Below are 19,653 nucleotides of genomic sequence, written 5' to 3' on the forward strand. Positions count from 1 at the left end.
GAGGAGTTTAAATATTGAGTAGCTATCAATAGGGGCCCTTATTCCCATGCCATGTGCTGTGCACTGTTGATGCTTGCCCTGTTCATGTTCTATCTGAGTGCAGCTCTGAGCATGAAATGTTTTAACTGATGCATATCACCGCTAATCATGCTTCCAGTGGTTCAGGTTCTATATCTGATTGCCAGGTGAGCTCTGTATTAAAGGATTTGACTTGAATGTCCTTCCTGGTGATCCAGCTCTGATTGCACTGACAGAGGTCTGACTTTTTCCTCCAAAGGTAATGACAGGCACAGAGTTCTAAAGAAAGACTCTTTCTAGTTACAAACAAGAACCAGTGGAAGCTACCAAAACAATGCGAGTAGACCAACTAAGAGCCTGATTTAGAACTCGGCGGACAGGTTGATCCGTCACAATGGTGAAGCTTATCCCACCTGCCTGAAATCGAATTCCCGTTATAGCCTAAGAGATTTAGATTTCGGCAGACGGGATATCCGGCACCGTTGTGACGAAGTAACCCGTCCGCCGCAGTCTAAATCAGGCCCTAACGCATCAATGAGCACCAAATAAATAAATAAAAGTGAAACTGGAAAAATGCAAAAAAAATTATAATGAAACAATGAAACAACCCATAAAGAATAACGTATAAATTGAATACAATTAACAAAATCATTGTGTTGCTAAAATATCATGAGCAGGTACCAAGTAGCACAAATAAAGAGAGGACTCACAGTGAGTTCATGCTCGCTCCCGAGGATCATCACTCTCCGGTTGACCGTACGCAACAATTTTCCCAGGATGATTTGAACATGCTCCTTAGCTTTTGCCTGGAAGAGAGTAAGGCACAGGTTTCGGAAGGAGGAAATAGAAAACTAACAGAGACTGAAATATCTGAGTCACAAGAACCTACAGCATTCAAGAACGCATGTCCATCATTAAGGGACTGATTTAGAGGTTGGTGGAGGGCGTCACTCAGCCACAAGCATGACAGATATCCCGTCTGCTGTGTTACAATTTCATCATAGCCTATGGAACTTGTTATACAGCGGGTGGGATACCCGTCATGTCTGTGACAGAGTAACCTCTCTGCCCAACTCTAAATTGGGCCCTAAGATCTTGACAATTCTCAAATGGGGATTGGGATTTTCAGGCATCCAACCTTTAGCAGAAGGTTCAGTTAGGTTTTAGAATTGAATGGAGGATTGTCTATACAGCACAAGCCACATGCCACCTGTAATACAGAAGACAGGATTTCCATCACAGATGTATCCCATTTGCTGAAATCTGCATCAGGCCCTAAGTGAATACTGTAGATTTGGAGATTTGAGCTCCTGCTTGGTTAAGGCACACATGGTCTTGGAGGAAAGTGCATCTTTCTGAATGGCTCCCACATGTTTTTGTGACTGACTAGCTGGAATATTCTGACTCTGGCCAATGGTAGACTGCTAAACAGCCTCACAATGTATGTGTTTAAGCAGCTGTTCCATGTTGTTTAAATGGCAAACACCAAACAGCTTGTTTGACTTTTAGGTGAGCCTTCAGAATAAAATCGGTCTGATTTTTGAGAGTCAGCACTAAGCGAACATTAAATTGTTACCTGTATGGTAGGCCTTGTAATCCTAGGAAGAGGTGCACAATGTTCAGAAGTGACGTTTACAAGTTGTAGTAACTGCATCAAAAGCGCCTCACTGCAAGGGTGATGGCAGCTTTGCATTCTGGTAAAATGTCTTTCAATACCATATTTGCTTATCTAGGACCTGTGAACCAGACAGTGGACCTCATTACAAGTGTGGCGGTCTTAGGACTGCCACACTCGTGGTGGTCAGGATCGCCGCAGATGCATTACAACCCTGGTGGTTTGACTGCCAGGGAACCAGCAGCACCACCAGGATAATAGATCCCGGCAGTATGGCGGTGGAAGAGATTGTAATCTGTTGTGCAGCGCTGCCCTGCGGATTACGACCTTTTTCTCCGCCAGACTTTTCATGGTGGTTTTACTGCCATGAAAAGGCTGGAGGAAAACAGGTGCAGAGGCCCTCAGGGGGGCCCCTGCACTCCCATGCACTTGGCAGCTTCCCAGCACCGTTGCAATGTTCACTATCTACTGTGCATGCAGTGAACATTGCGAGGGTGCCGGTTCACTCTGCTGCCTACATCATTGCTGCCGGCTTGATTACGTGGCGGAGACAATGTTGTAGCCTGCTTCCTGTTAGGTTTCCACCCGCCGACCTAGCAGGAAACTCGTAATGACTTTGGCAGGGAGGTCGCCACTGGCCTCCAGCGTAGGTGGCGGCCAGCCTGTCGGGAGTCTGGTGGACGGTGTTTCCCGTCCATCAAACTATTAATGAGGCCCAAAGGCTCCATCTTTGTGACATTGTACTACGCAGTAGAATTATAATCCCCAGGTCACACAGAGGTCTAGAAAGTCTGCTAATTTAAACCTTAGGAACTGGGAGTTATTCAACCAGTTTAAGCAGCCCAGGACCCTTTGGCAGTGACCGTAAATAGCCTTCCATGAACCCACATCTATGTACTGTGGGCAAGAGAGGACAGTTTCCAAGATAGGATGCTGGGACTAGAGCATGAGAAGAACAGGCAATAGACACACAGAAACAGGCAGGATGGCCTGCGCTCTGTAGTCACACTGTTCAAAACTGACCCATGAAGCAGGCTTCTCCTCCAGCCACCCTGGCTCCTTTCACACAGAGGGCTGCAACAGGTGGCTGACCGAGTTGGAAGAAAGTTTCGCCTTTAAATGTACAAAATGTCTCTAAATATAATGGATAGCCTGTGGGTGGGTTTAGGAAGCTCAGGGTGCCAGCAGGCTAGAAACCTCCTCTTCCCATTCTGAACTTGTGCTTTCTGGGATAGGTTGGTTTGTAAATCAGTTCAAATGTTGAAAACGCAGGAAGGGACAGTGTATAATCTAGGCCTGGATAATATCTGTGCTTTACCTCAATGGCCACTAGGGGCTGCTCAGAGCTGGACCACTGCTAGAATTGGGAGAAACTAATGACAACAGTGATGAGAGAACATCTTTCCTTCTCGGGGAAAGGGTCTGAGGACCTAGATTTTGCTTTCCCTTTAACCCACAGCTCTCTAAGTTGTTCTCAAGGGTCAAGCAAGCTGGCCTCTTGAAGCCCACAAAGAGGTAAACACAGTGAAATGTGCCACCATGGAGGAGGAACCAAAAAGCCAGTTGGAACTAGACTTTTGGAGAAGTCATGAAGTAGGGGATTAAGGAAAGTCAATCTCTTCATTAAAACCGTGATCTGAACTGGATACCCCAAAAGAATTCATGAAAGTATGGGAGCAACTGGAGCTTTGAGGAGCAATGGATCCAATATTTTTTGGTAAAGTTCAGTCTTAGAAAAATGTTGTCACCTGCAATGACTTAAATTACCACTTTGTCAAGATCTTCCCTGGCTGGATCTTTTGAGTGTAAAGGTCTAGTCTAGTCTACTATGGGGTGCAAAAAACACATCTACCATCATATTGAAACAAACCGCTCATCATTAACTTATCACTCCATTGCTCATCTACTGTAAAGGGGTGTGGTGGGGTAACCGGGGAAAATCTGCAGTATTTATCTGAGTTCACACCATCAGCAGAAGGTCACAGAGTTTGCCTGGGTCCGAGCCTGTCATGTCCCATTGACTTACATTGGATTTAGGTTCAGTTACTTTCTGTGACATTTTTGGACATCTTTTTTCAAAGTCTATCATTCCTGATTAGGCCTGAGTGAAAATTAAATTATGTTAATGTAATTTGCATAATTTCATGAATTTCACATTACTCATAGTATGCAGTTTAATTACAGTACGCTTGCAGCAAAAATCATAGTGTGGGAATGCAAACAACCAGAACACGAGTGGCTGTTGTTTTTTTCCACACTAAACTATAGTGCTAAATGACAGGTTTGCATTTTGCATAATTGCATATAATTTTGCATATTTGTGTTGCCATTTTGTGTAACTCTGTGAAAGCAAATTATGTAAATTTCACACACCCATGCTCCTGATCCCCTGTGAACAGATTTAGGTCTTGTTTACTTAATATTTTTTATTTCTTATTACCAAAATGTTTGTATATAAGTGATTCCTTGATGTTAATGCTGCTTTGGTGTGTCTAAAGTTCTTTACTCATATTTTCTTCATAGGAAGCCTGGTGCTTGAGCCACAGGAGTGGCAGAAACCATGTTTTACAGTTCAGGCACCAGCTTCAAGAGGCACAGCTCTGCCACAGCTCGCGTCATGAACCAGGCAGCTCCTCGTCCTGGTCAACCCTCCCGCTAGGGCTGACAATACCCACTGCGAAAACAACACGGTGATGGATGGAATGCTTGAATTGATCTCAGCCACTGACAATCACTGGGGCCACAGATACTCCCAGCTACAAATACTGCCACCTACAGATAATCTGAGGTATAGGTAATCTGAACCACTGATACTCTCATGTGTGGATACTCTGAGCTATGTATACTCTGAAATACAGGTAATCTCACCTACGCATTCTTTCAGCTATACTCTGAGCTATAGATACTCAAAACTACAAATACTCTGAGCAAGAGATACTCTCAGCTATAGATATTCAAAACTTTAGATAGTAAACTATAGCTACTCATAGCTACAGATACTCTGAGCTACAGACACTCATAGCTACAGTAACTCTGAGCTACACATAATCTGAACTACAGATACTCTCAGCTACAGATACTCTGACCTATAGATACTCTGAACTAAAGATGCTCTGGGCTATGCATGCTCTGAACTACTGATACTCCCAGCTACAGATACTGTCACCTACAGATAATCTGAGCTATAGATAATCCGAACTACTGATACTCTCATGTGTAGATACTCTGAGCTATATGTACTCTGAAATACAGGTAATCTCACCTACACATTCTTTCAGCTATACTCTGAGCTATAGATACTCAAAACTACAAATACTCTGAGCAAGAGATACTCTCAGCTATAGATATTCTAAACTTTAGATAGTCAGCTATAGCTACTCTGAGCTACAGATACTCTGAGATACAGACACTCATAGCTACAGATACTCTGAGCTACACATAATCTGAACTACAGATACTCTCAGCTACAGATACTCTGACCTATAGATACTCTGAACTAAAGATGCTCTGTGCTATGCATTCTCTGAACTACAGATACTCCCAGCTACAGAAACTGTCAACTACAAATAATCTGAGCTATAGATAATCTGAACTACTGATACTATCATGTATGGATACCCTGAGCTATGTATGCGCTGAAATACAGGTAATCTCACCTACAGATGCTTAGAGCCATACTCTGAGCTACATATACTCTGAACTACAGATACTCTCAGCTACAGATACTCTGACCTATAGATACTCTGAACTAAATATGCTCTGGGCTAGGAAAACTCTGAACTTCAGATACTCACACCTACAGATACTGTCACCTACAGATAATCTGAGCTATAGATATTCTGAACTATTGATACTCTCATGTATAGATACTCTGAGCTATGTATACGCTGAAATACAGGTAATTTCGCCAGGAGAAGTTTAGAGCTATACTCTGAGCTACACATAATCTGAACTACAGATACTCTCAGCTACAGATACTCTGACCTATAGATACTCTGAATTAAAGATGAGCTGGGCTATGAATACTCTGAACTACAGATACTCCCAGCTACAGATACTGTCACCTACAGATATTCCGAGCTATAGATAATCTGAACTACTGATAGTCTCATGTATGGATACTCTGAGCTATATATACGATGAAATACAGGTAATCTCACCTACAGATGCTTCGAGCTATACTCTGAGCTGCACAGAATCTGAACTACAGATACTCTCAGCTACAGATACTCTGACCTATAGATACTCTGAACTAAAGATGCTCTGGGCTATGAATACTCTGAACTACAGATACTCTCAGCTACAGATACTGTCACCTACAGATAATCTGAGCTATAGATAATCTGAACTACTGATACTCTCATGTATAGATACTCTGAGCTATGTATACCCTGAAATACAGGTAATCTCACCAACAGAAGTTTAGAGCTGTACTCTGAGCCACACATAATCTGAACTACAGATACTCTCAGCTACAGATACTCTGACCTATAGATACTCTGAACTAAATATGCTCTGGGCTATGCATACTCTGAACTACAGATACTGCAAGCTACAGATACTGTCACCTACAGATAATCTGAGCTATAGATATTCTGAACTACTGATACTCTCCTGTATGGATACCCTGAGCTATATATATGCTGAAATACAGGTAATCTCACCTACAGATGCTTAGAGCTATACTGTGAGCTACACATACTCTGAACTATAGATAATCTCAGCTACAGATACTCTGACCTAGAGATACTCCGAACTAAAAATACTCTGGGCTATGAATACTCTGAACTACAGATACTCACAGCTACAGATATTGTCACCTACAGGTAATCTGAGCTACAGATAATCTGAACTACTGATACTCCCATGTATGGATACTCTGAGCTATATGTAATCTGAAATACAGGTAATCACACCTACACATGCTTTCAGCTATACTCTGAGCTACTCATACTCTGAACTACAGATACTCTCAGCTACAGATACTGTCACCTACAGATAATCTGAGATATAGATAATCTGCACTACTGATACTCTCATGTATAGATACTCTGAGCTATGTATACGTTGTAATACAGGTAATCTCACCTACAGATGCTTAGAGCTATACTCTGAGCTACACATACTCTGAACTACAGATACTCTCAGCTACAGATACTCTGACCTATAGACACTCTGAATTAAAGATGCTCTGGGCTATGAATACTCTGAACTTCAGATACTCTCAGCTGCAGATACTGTCACCTACAGATAATCTGAGCTATAGATAATCTGAACTACTGATACTCTCATGTATAGCTACTCTGAGCTATGTATACGCTGAAACACAGGTAATCTCACCAACAGAAGTTTAGAGCTGTACTCTGAGCTACAGATACTCCAGCTACAGATACTCTGACCTATAGATACTCTGACCTAAAGATGCTCTGGGCTATGCTTACTCTGAACTACAGATACTCCCAGCTACAGATACTGTCACCTACAGATAATCTGAGCTATAGATAATCTGAACTACTGATACTCTCATGTATGGATACCCTGAGCTATATCTATGATGAAATACAGGTAATCCACCTACAGATGCTTAGAGCTATACTCTGAGCTATACATACTCTGAACTACAGATACTCTCAGTTACAGATACTCTGACCTATAGATACTCTGAACTAAAGATGCTCTGGGCTATGAATACTCTGAACTACGGATACTCCCAGCTACAGATACTGTCACCTACAGATAATCTGACCTATAGATAATCTGAACTACTGATACTCTCGTGTATGGATACTCTGAGCTATATATACACTGAAATAGAGGTAATCTCACCTACAGATGCTTAGAGCTATACTCTGAGCTACATATACTCTGAACTGCTGATAATCTCAGCTACCCATACTCTGACCTAGAGATACTCTGAACTAAAGATACTCTGGGCTATGAATACTCTGAACTACAGATAATCCCAGCTACAGATATTGTCACCTACAGGTAATTTGAGCTACAGATAATCTGAACTACTGATACTCTCATGTATGGATACTCTGATCTATATATACGCTGAAATATAGGTAATCTCACCTACACATGCTTTCTGCTGTACTCTGAGCTATAGATACTCTGAGCTACAGATACTCTCAGCTACAGATGCTCTCAGCTACAGATACTCTGAACTACGGATACTCTCGGCTACAGATACTCTGAGCTATACATAACATGAACTACAGATACTCTGAGCTATAGATACTCTGAGCTATAGATAATCTGAACTACCAATGCTCTCAGCTACAGATACTCTGAACTATCAATGCTGTGAACTAAAGATAATCTGAACTACAGATATTCTGAGTTTTGCGTACTCTGAGCTACAGATACTCTCAGCTACAGATACTCTAAACTACAGATACTCTCAGCCATGGATACTCTGAGCTATACATACTCTGAACTAGAGATACTCTCAGCTACAGATGCTCTGACCTATAGATACTCTGAACTACAGATACTCTGGGCTATGGATACTCTGAACTACAGATACTATCAGCTACAGATACTCTCAGCTACACATACTCTAAACTACAGATACTCTCCGTTACAGATACTCTGAACTTCAGATACTCTCAGCTACAGATGCTATGAACTACAGATACTCTCATCTACAGATACTCTTACCTACAGATACTCTGAGTTACGGATACCCTCAGCTACAGAAACTCTTTTCTATAGATACTTGAAGCTACAGATACTCTCAGCTACTCTGAACTACAGATACTCTGTACTACTGATACTCTCAGCTGCTAATGCTCTCAGCTGAAGATACTCTGCACTGAACTACATATACTCCCAGCTAAAGATACTCTGAGTGTACAAATCCCTTTTTTGTTTGCCTAAATAGCTTCTGTTCGTCATCGGCATGTTGATCCCTTGGCTTGTTTGAATGTTTCAAGTCCTGTAACTCTGTAGCTGATGATATGTAAGTTTCTGTACTTTACTCTGTTAATCAGTCTTAATGTGCAAATGACCCCAAAGTGAATTAGTAAAATTTGTATTTGCTGGGCACTCGCTTAATCTTTAAAGAATGCAGGTCCATTAACATATTTCTTGTTGTATCCTGACCTGGCATCATTTTATTAGCATTCATATACCACCGTCATGCGTGAAACAATCTCTCATTCCCTGTCCACATTACACAGTATTCTTATTGTGCAGTCTTTACATGGATAGAGAAGTCGATGTTTCTTGCTTTCTAATGTGACAAGGCTTGATAGACCGGGGTGCTTTGCAAGACAACAATAGGATAGTTTGATGTCCCAAGAGACAAAGGCCCAAATTTAAGAGGGCCTAGCGTCTCCTTGAGCTACATTAGGGTAATTTTTAATGACGAAAATGTGGCTCACCGGGGCCAAATTCGCTGTGCCATATTTACAAACCTAGCATAATGTATGCAATGGGGGTGTTACCCTATTAGGGGGTCCACAGAAATGGCGCAGTGGAATCTCGGAGATTCCACTGCGCCATTTTTAGCAGCTAATTTTGATGCCTGCACAGAGCAGGTGTTCAAAGGGGGCACACCATCATTTATAATGAATCCCTGTGTACCTTGCAGGGTTAGCGCCAACATTTTTGAAACTAAACCTGTGAAGTATATCAGCATAAAAAACGTGCCGCTATTGCCCCTAACCTGCACTGTATGTTTAATAGGGCGCACACATGGTGGTTTTGGGGAGGGCTGATGGGGGCAAGAAAAGTGGTGCTGCACTGTTTTTCTTAAATTTGGGCCAATGTGCTCTAGTAAATGACTCAGTGGCACAATATAACATGTCTATAGTGGTATATTACATGGCAGGCCAGTGTTATTTCACAACATCAGTGGTTTCAAAACCCATATTTCCAGAAACTAAGTCATCCTTGTGAATTATTTTCAATAATTGGCAGTTTACATAATTCCTGTGAATAATGGATCTTAACTAACCATGGCTGGTTTTACTCAGTGTCCTCTTCATGAAAGGTAAACCAAACATGAACATTCTAGCTGCAATCAGGGTCCCTTGTTGGCTGACCTTTGCAGATTGTTGCTTTAAAGACCTCTCACGTCTACAGGTAGCATTGTTTAGCACAACTAAACATGCCTTCTGTAAAACATGCACATCCTGAAAAACATCTTTAAAATGCTTTTGTCTTTTTGATTTCAAAAAGTCAAATAGTAAAGCCCAGGTATTTAACTAAAAGTTTTCCATAAACGATTTTTTAAATGACAATTGTTCATGTTAAGTGCCCCAAAACCAATAACAAATAGTGAATTATATGTATTATGGTCCAACAAAGATATTTAAGATTCTGATTTCCGAGGACATTTAGAAACTAGTAGTCTTGAAGTCCATATTTTATTTGGTGGGGTGAACCCCAAGATTTCAATAATGGACCACAATGCACACCTGAATTATCCTTGATGTCTGGGAGTCAATAACGATGATTCGCAGATATCACGATGTTAGTTTTTTTTAGACTTTCACACAAGAGCAAAAGTGATGTACAGATGTTACTCTAAGCATCCCTGTTGGATTTTGTCCCTTAGTTCTCAGTGACAAGAAGAGATTAAGCACCATTATAACTCTGCAATATTTCTGTGGGCATCTGTGACACCCAACCAAGGCCAAAGTGATGGGGGAACTTAACTGGAAATGCTGCTTAACCACGAAGTGAACAATAAAAATGCAAAGAAGGTGTCACAAAAGTGCCAATACTGAAAAACGAGGAAGTTATGGAAATGTAATACAGAATAACAAAACTGAAATTGGAGTTGAGGTAATGGCTGGTGTAAAAGGCAACATTTGATCAAATAAAATATGAAAGGTGAAAGTCATTGAAGGGCAGTAAAGGAAGCAGCGACGGATTCATTAAAGCGCGATAAATCAGGAAAGAACTAATGAGAAGCGCAGATTGAGAAGAAAATCAAGTGATAAATACTCAGCGCTGGGAGGAGGTCTCTGTCCAAGGAGAGCACCAATCAAGTGATGCCGTTTACGCAGTCCTTCGGGTTGTGTAAGGTAAAGATGTTCTTTTTGAGATCAGACATAGAACCTCAATAGCACACTGGTCGGTTCATAAACGCTGCGTCTAGGGCCAGATGTAGGTACTTCCGAGTTTGCGAATCGGAAATTGCGAGTCGGTGCGACTCGCAATTTCCGATTCCTAAAATTCGATGCAGAACGGTGTCTCAGACACCTTCTGCGACTCGCTATGGGGTCGCAAAGACCCACCTCATTAATATTCCTGAGGTGGGTCGCATTTTGCGACCCCATAGCGAGTCCCTGCACTCACAGGGATGGTGGCCTGCTGAAGTCAGCAGACCTCCGTGTCTGTGACTGCTTTTTAAATAAAGAAGTTTTTTATTTTTATTTTGCAGCCCGTTTTCCTTAAAGGAAAACGAGTTGCAAAATAAAAAAAAATACCGAAACCATTTGGTTTTGTTTTTTCAGAGTAGGCAGTGGTCCATTGTACTACTGCCTGCTCTGAAAAAACATTTTGGGCAACATTCACAACATTTTGCGAATGGGTTACCAACAGTGTGACGCTGGTGTTAACTGCGAGTTGCATTGACACCGCATTCGCAGTCACAAAGCAATTTAGCATAGCGATGCGAGTCGCAAACAGGAAGGGGACACCCCTTCCTATCTGCGAGTCGCATTCACAATTTGTGAGTCGGTACCGACTCGCAAATTGTGAATGAGCATCGCGATGGGCATTTTGCATGGCGCAAACTGCGATTTTCGCAGTTTGCACCATGCAAAATGCTTGCTACATCTGGCCCCTGGTTCCTAGAAGTCACAGCTAATCTCGAGGTGGGCGCTACTGTGCACTTCAGGGAGCTCGCCCTAGGCCTGCAACCAGCATGCCACATTCGTTTTAGGGAGAGTCTCAAAAGCCCACATTTGTAACCCACCTGGGGCCCTATTATACATAGGGGGCGGTTTAAAACAGGAGCGCCGGCGCAAACAGAGAAAGTGCCCCCTAATACAGTGAATGCGCTGCCCCCCTACATTAATGCGCTGCCCTGATACATTAAATGCACTGGGGGTTGCACATTCAGGTGAAAAACAGTGGCTTTGAAACAGCCACTCCAGGTTTCACTGCAGCAGCAAACTGCCTGCACTGTTAGGGGGATTGGAGATCCCCTTGCAGGCGCGAGCACTGAGTGACTGCACCCGCCCGCAATACAATGTTTGGTGGGTCCAGAGGACCTCCTTTCCCCCTCCAGAGGGCTGCCATCAGGGGGCGCACTGACAGTGCGCCAACCTTTCTGTGACGCACGGACGGCCTCTTTGTCTCGGCGCCCATGTCTCAGCGCGGGCACAGTGGCAAAGGGGCCACGCCCCAGGCACATAAGGGCACACCCTCCGATGATAGCACTAGGGCTTTGTGTACACCCGCACCACCAGTAATACAGAAGGAGACGCACTACCAGTATTACAGAAGGAGCCGCACTACCAGTATTACAGAAGGAGCCGCACTAGCAGTATTACAGAATGAGCCGCACTACCAGTATTATAGAAGGAGCCAGCACTACCAGTATTACACGAGGAGACACACTACCAGTATTACACAAGGAGCCGCACTACCAGTATTACAGAAGGAGACGCACTACCAGTATTACACAAGGAGCCGCACTACCAGTATTACAGAAGGAGCCATACTACCAGTATTACAGAAGGAGCCGCACTACCAGTATTACAGAAGGAGCCGCACTACCAGTATTACACAAGGAGACGCACTACCAATATTACACAAGGAGCCGCACTACCAGTATTACAGAAGGAGACGCACTACCAGTATTACACAAGGAGCCGCACTACCAGTATTACAGAAGGAGCCATACTACCAGTATTACAGAAGGAGCCGCACTACCAGTATTACAGAAGGAGCCAGCACTACCAGTATTACAGAAGGAGACGCACTACAAGTATTACAGAAGGAGCTGCACTACAAGTATTACAGAAGGAGCCGCACTACCAGTATTACAGAAGAAGCCGCACTACCAGTATTACACAAGGAGCCGCACTACCAGTATTACAGAAGGAGCCGCACCACCAGTATTACTGAAGGAGCCGCACTACCAGTATTACAGAAGGAGATGCGCTATTAGTATTACAGAAGGAGCCGCACTACCAGTAATACAGAAGGAGCCGCACTACCAGTATTACATAAGGAGCCGCACTACCAGTATTACAGAAGGAGCCGCACTACCAGTATTACGGAAGGAGATGCACGAGCCGCACTACCAGTATTACAGAAGGAGACGGACTACCAGTATTACAGAAGGAGCCGCATACCAGTATTACAGAAGGAGCCAGCACTACCAGTATTACAGAAGGAGCCGCACTACCAGTAATACAGAAGAAGCCGCACTACCAGTATTACAGAAGGAGATGCGCTACCAGTATTACAGAAGGAGCCGTGCTACCAGTATTACAGAAGGAGCCTCAGTACCAGTATTACAGAAGGAGATGCATTACCAGTGTTACAGAAGGAGCCGCACTACCAGTATTACAGAAGGAGCCAGCACTACCAGCATTACAGAAGGAGCTGCACCACCAGCATTACATAAGGAGCCGCACTACCAGTATTACAGAAGGAACCGCACTACCAGTATTACAGAAGGAGCCGTACTACCAGTATTACAGAAGGAGACGCACTACCAGTATTACAGAAAGAGACACACTACCAGTATTACAGAAGGAGCCGCACACCAGTATTACAGAAGGAGCCAGCACTACCAGTATTACAGAAGGAGCTGCACTACCAGTAATACAGAAGAAGCCGCACTACCAGTATTACAGAAGGAGATGCGCTACCAGTATTACAGAAGGAGCCCTGCTACCAGTATTACAGAAGGAGCCGCGCTACCAGTATGACACAAGGAGACACACTACCAGTATTACAGAAGGAGCCGCACCACCAGTATTACAGAAGGAGCTGCACTACCAGTATTACAGAATGAGCCGCACTACCAGTATTACAGAAGGGGCCAGCACTACCAGTATTACACAAAGAGCCAGCACTACCAGTATTAAAGAAGGAACCGCACTACCAGTATTACACAATGAGCCGCCATACCAGTATTACAGAAGGAGTCAGCACTACCAGTATTACAGCCAGCACTACCAGTATTACAGAAGGAACTGCACAAGCATCTGCGTTCTTTCTGTAATACCAAAGTGCCCCAGGGGCATGCAAAGCGGGTGCACATGCACGTTCCGCCCCCGGGGCACTTTGTATACAATGGCCCCAGTTGTCCTTCCTTCTAAGAAGGAAAGCTCACAAGGCAATCACCTCATGGTTCTGTGGTACAGAAGATCTTCATCAGTCAATTCATTCCGTAAGTCACCCATTCATCATGGAACAGAAAAGGGGTGAAATAATTCAGCACCCACAAGCAGACCCACATTTCGCTCTAAATTATAGGTGTACAGAACTGTGGAGATAGAGGTAATCTCTGAGGTGGTAGAGATGGGCCCACCGGCGCGGGGTGGGAGTCTTGTTACACTAACCAATCAGAATGCCCCACGTGTGACCCAACGCTGTGGGGCAGGAAACCTCCTCACGGTAATGTTCTAGACCACATGGATTATCAAATTCAACACAATAGGCTGTGGGAACCACCTCTGTATGAATACACTAGAGCCCTGGAATGAGTGCGTGGGTTTAGACACCTCAAATGGTCCAGTGGAACCCTCTGCAGTGGTAGAAGAACCACAGCCACGCTAGGTGGTCTAGACCACTCAAATGGTCCAGTGGAACCTTCTGCAGTGGTAGAAGAACCACAGCCACGCTATGTGGTCTGGACCCCTCGAATGGTGCAGTGGAACCTTCAGCAGTGGTAGAAGAACCACAGCCACGCTATGTGGTCTGGACCCCTCGAATGGTGCAGTGGAACCTTCTGCAGTGGTAGAAGAACCACAGCCACGCTATGTGGTCTGGACCCCTCGTATGGTGCAGTGGAACCCTCTCCCGCGGTACAAGACCCACAGCTGCACTATGTGGTCTAGACCTCTTCAATGGTCCAGGGAACCCTCTGCAGTGATGCAGGAACTACAGCTGCACTATGTGGTCTAGACCCTTTGAATGGTCCAGTGGAACCTTCTACGGTGGTACAAGAAACACAGCTGCACTACGTGGTCTAGACCACTTGAATGGTCCAGTGGAACCTTCTACGGTGGTACAAGAACCACAGTTTCAGTATGTTATGTAGACCCCTTGAATGGTGCAGTGGAACCCTCTCTAGTGGTACAAGAACCACAGCCACACTATGCGGTCTACACACATTGAATGAACCCTCTGTAGTGCTACAATCACCACAGATGCACTATGAGGTCTAGACCCTTTGAATGAGCCCTCCTTAGTGGTACAAGCACCACAGCCGCACTATGTGGCCCAGACCCTTTGAATGGTCCAGTGGAACCCGCTGCAGTAGTGTGAGAACCACAACTGCACTATTTGGTCTAGGCCTCGTGAATGGTCCAGTACAACCCTCTGCAGTGGTACAACAACCACGGCTGCACTATGTGGTCTAGGCTCCTTGAGCAGTTCAGGGGAATCCTCTGCAGTGGTACAAGAACCACAGATGCACTATGCAATCTGGAGACCTTTAATGGTCCAGTGAACCCCTCTGCGGTGGTGCAGGAACCACAGCTGCACTATGTGGTTTAGACCCTCTGAATGGCCCAGTGGAACCCTCTGCAACGGTAAAAGACCTCAGCCGCAGTATGTGGTCTAGAACCCTTGAGCAGTCCAGAGTAATCCTCTGCAGTGGTACAGAACCACAGATGCACTATGCGGTATGGAGCACTTGAAAGGACCAGTGGAACACTCTGCAGCGGTACAGGAACCACAAATGTACTATGTGTTCCAAGCCCCTTGAACGGTCTGGAGGAACCCTCATCAGTGGTGCAGGAACCACCACTGCACTATGTGGTCTAGGCCTCTTGAATGGTTCAGTGGAATCCTCTGAAGTAGAACAGGAACCACAGTTGCACCATGTGGTCTAGACCTCTTGAATGGTCCAGTGGAACCCTCTGCAGTGGTGCAAGAACCACAGCTGCACTATGTGGCCAAGTCCCTATGAATGGCCCAGCTGAACCCTCTGCAGTAGTAATAGAAAAAGCAGATGCACTGTGTGATATAGACCCCTTGAATGGTTCAGTGGAGCCCTCTGCAGGCGTACAGGAACCACCGATGTACTATGTGGTCTAGATGCCTTGAATGGTCCAGTGGAACCCTCTGCAGTGGCACAAGAACCACAGCCACACAATGTAGTCTAGACTCGTTGCAAGGTCCAGTGGAACCCTCTGCAGTGGAAGAGGAACCACAGCTGCACTCTCTGGTCTAGACACCGTGAATGGTCCAGTGGAACCCCCAGCAGTGGTACAAGAACCACAGCTGCACTTTGTGGTCTAAACCCCTTGAATGGTCCATTGGAACTTTCTGCAGTTGAACAAGAACCATGGCTGCACTATGTGGTCTAGACCCACTGAATGGTCCAGTGGAACCCTCTGGGCTGCTCCAAGGACCACGGCTGCACTATATGGTCGAGATCCCTTGACTCATCCAACGGAACCCTCTGCAATGGTTCAAGAACCAGAGCTGCACTATGTGATCTAGACCCGTTGAATGGTCCAATGGGAACCTCTGGGCTGCTACAATGAGCACAGCTGCACTTTGTGGCCTATACCCACTGAATGGTCCAGCGGAACCCTCTGCAGTGGTACAACAACCACAGCCATGCTATGTGATCTAGACCCCTTGAAACGTCCAATGAAACCCTCTGTAGTGGAACAAGACACATAGCTCCATTATGTGGTCTAGACCACTTGAATGGCTCAGTGGGACTATCTGCAGCGGCACAAAAACCACAGCTGCACTATGTGGTCTAGACCCCTTGAATGGTTGAGTGGGACCATCTGCAGCAGTACAAGAACCTCAGCTGCACTATGGTGTATCTAGACCTCTTGAGTGGTCGAGTGGGACCATCTGCAGTGGCACAAAAACCACAGCTGCACTATATGGTCTACACCCTTTGGATGGTCCAGTGGAACCCTCTGTAATGGTACAAGAACCACGGCAGCGCTATGTGGTCTAGACCCCTGGAATGGTCTAGTGTAACCCTCTGCAGCAGTACAAGAACCTCAGCTGCACTATGGTGTATCCAGGCCTCTTGAACCCTCTGCTGTGGTATAAGAACCACAGTTGCTCTATGTGGTCTAGACCCCGGGTATGATCCAGTGGAATCCCCTGGGTTGGTACAAGAACCACTGCAGCACTACATGATATAGACCCCTTGAATGGTCCATTGGAACTCTCTGCACTGGTACAAGAACTACAGCTGCCCAATGTGGTCTGGACCCCTCTAGTACAAGAACCACAGCTGCCCAATGTGGTCTGGACCCCTCTAGTACAAGAACCACAGCTGCCCAATGTGGTCTGGACCCCTCTAGTACAAGAACCACAGCTGCCCAATGTGGTCTGGACCCCTCTAGTACAAGAACCACAGCTGCCCAATGTGGTCTAGACCCCTCTAGTACAAGAACCACAGCTGCCCAATGTGGTCTAGACCCCTTAAATGGTTCTGTTGAACACTCTTCAGTGGAGCGAGAACCGCAGGTGCACTACGTGGTCTGGACCCCTCGAAAGGTCCAGTGGAACCCTCTGCAGTGGCACAAGACCAAACCACGTCTATGTGTATTCACTGCTGTAGTTAAGGGCCATAGATCTACTGATAGACCACAACCCCTGGATTCATCAGATCCAACTCAATGTGCTGGAGTAGGAGCCACCATGCTTGATTCTCTAGAATCCTGTCCCTTTATCAATGTTTAATTCCCAGTATTTGATGTTCTGGAACCCGTGGAACCATCATTGAGGTTTGCTGAGAGAGAGACTGGGCGCTCTTCAAGTCTTCAGCTACCCACTAGAGTACAGTTGGTTTCCAGCGCTTTTTGTGAAATCATAGGTCTTACAAATCCAAAACACAAAGTGAAATAATGCTGCTTTGCCAGATGCTGCCCAATTCTGAAGAGACCCTCAGCAATGGGAAGCCCTCCCGGGGGATAGTGCGCTCTACAAGTCTACGTAACATGACCTGACATGCTTGACCATACAGACTGATATCTCAGGATGAATACTGCAGTCACAAGACAACAGAGGAGACTAATGCACCAGCTGCACTGCTTTCCGGGGGTTTCGCTCAGCCACCCATCTACCAAAGGTTGGTTGAATGAGCATTGTGGGCTTGGGCAGTCATTCCACCTCCTACCAGCGCCTAGAAAAGTTTCAGTTTATATATGAGCACTATTACTGACAAGCAGGCCGGACCAGCTGCAGCACAACCTGTGCTACTGGTATTGGAGGGCTCTTGCAGCCGCATCCCACAGTCAGTACTGGCTATAGCTCAGTGGGCTAATGCTTAGATTCTAGGAATCCACTAGGCAGGCTGAGGGAGGGAGGCCAGAGACTTTCATACATACTACCATGGAGGGAAAAGCAACAGGACCCCCAAAAAAGCCAACCAACCGCCTTCCAAATGTATCACTTGACCGAAACTTTAGTTTGTTGTTGCAGCAAAGACATACTCCTTCATGAGGGTGCGATAGAATACTAACTCAAAGCGCACAGGAGTTGGGAACTAAAAAGTGTATATGACATAACAAGGCTTTATAGAAATAGTAAACTTGCACAAATAAGATACCATGGAAATTGGGAAAGTCAAATACAGACAACAAAAGATAACACCTGTTGCCAATAATAGTTACAAGACTTACCAATTAGCATTAGAGTCAACAGGGCCAATGTTAGTCCATGGATAAAGGGGGGGGGGTCTCAGAAGGAAGCCTGGGCTGTCTCACTAGAGCAGGTAAGGCTGAGCCGCGAGTAACATGTGAAGTCTCAGCAGATGGTGAGAACAGGCCAAAAATCAGAAGGAAAAGGCAGGGGTGTCTGTGATGTCCAATGAGGCCACCAAAGACCCTGGACACTCCTGTCTGTGAAGACACTCTTGAGAAGAAGAGCTTTAGACCCAAGAAGATACCTCTCGACAGCCGGTGGGAGCCTGACCACGATGGGATCGACTGCAACCAGGTCTCCTTCAGCAAATTCTATGCAATTTGGATTGGATTAGCTCCTCTGATATTGCCAAAATGGCTGAGGAGTAATCTGGATTAGAATAAGGCTGAGGGGACTCAGACTCCACGGTCCTAAATGATCTGGAGCAGGGATGTTACTTCTTCAGCCTGGGGAGATCCAGTTTTTCAGGGAGCTGAAGTGATCTGGCCCTCTCAGGCTTCTCAAGCCTTAAATATTTATCTGTTGTAAATTCACCACTTAGCTGATGCAAAGTTACAGAGGTCGTCAGGGATATATTCTGTGAAATCATCTCAATGTGTTCACATCTCCTGGGCAACTCCCAGTCTGTACATATTAGTTTCAGAACACCTCCAAGACTGGCTTCAGGGTCAGCTCCAGGGACAATTCTTGCTTTCAAAGACCCTTGTGGACTCAGGCATCGGTCCATGCAACTCCCAGATCAGCACACAGCACGGCAGGCCCTGGGCTCCAAAAATCAGACAATGAGGCATGGTGGTTAAGCTTTCTAGTGGGCCAATGTGCCAGTCAGAGAACCGAGAGCCCCAGTCGTCTTAAATAATCTGTAGTCCAGGGGGCATCGTGATGATGAAGAATATCTCCATACAGAGCGGGCAGGACTTTTTCTCTTTCCAAGGCTTGTAGAGAGGTTAGTGGGCCCAGCTAGGTAATAAATAGGGTTAAGATCTAAACATATCAGTGAAAATGTTAAGCCTAAACGGTACTGTTTATAGATTTGCACTGAGCTGATCTGCGTACACTTAAAAAAAAAGGTATTACATCACAAAATGCCTTGACACCTTTATTTAGGTAGGTCAGATTTTCCAGACCTTTTCATCTGACTTCCAAAGTGGCTGAGGTCTCTACTGTGGAGAAAATGTGTTTCTTGTCAG

General features: G+C 45.1%; 1 protein-coding gene across 1 annotated transcript in view; it reads right to left on the reverse strand.

Annotated features, from left to right (window-relative positions):
- The window catches only part of LOC138255404 (dedicator of cytokinesis protein 2-like), a 1,984,107-nt gene that overhangs the window by 1,231,738 nt on the left and 732,716 nt on the right, over positions 1 to 19,653 (reverse strand). Inside the window, exon 28 of the mRNA XM_069205837.1 lies at positions 729 to 824. Within this exon, the coding sequence (XP_069061938.1) occupies positions 729 to 824 (96 nt within the window). The remainder of the gene's footprint in view (positions 1 to 728; positions 825 to 19,653) is intronic.

The sequence above is a fragment of the Pleurodeles waltl genome, chromosome 1_1 (genome assembly GCF_031143425.1).
Source record: "Pleurodeles waltl isolate 20211129_DDA chromosome 1_1, aPleWal1.hap1.20221129, whole genome shotgun sequence".
Taxonomy (NCBI): domain Eukaryota; kingdom Metazoa; phylum Chordata; class Amphibia; order Caudata; family Salamandridae; genus Pleurodeles; species Pleurodeles waltl.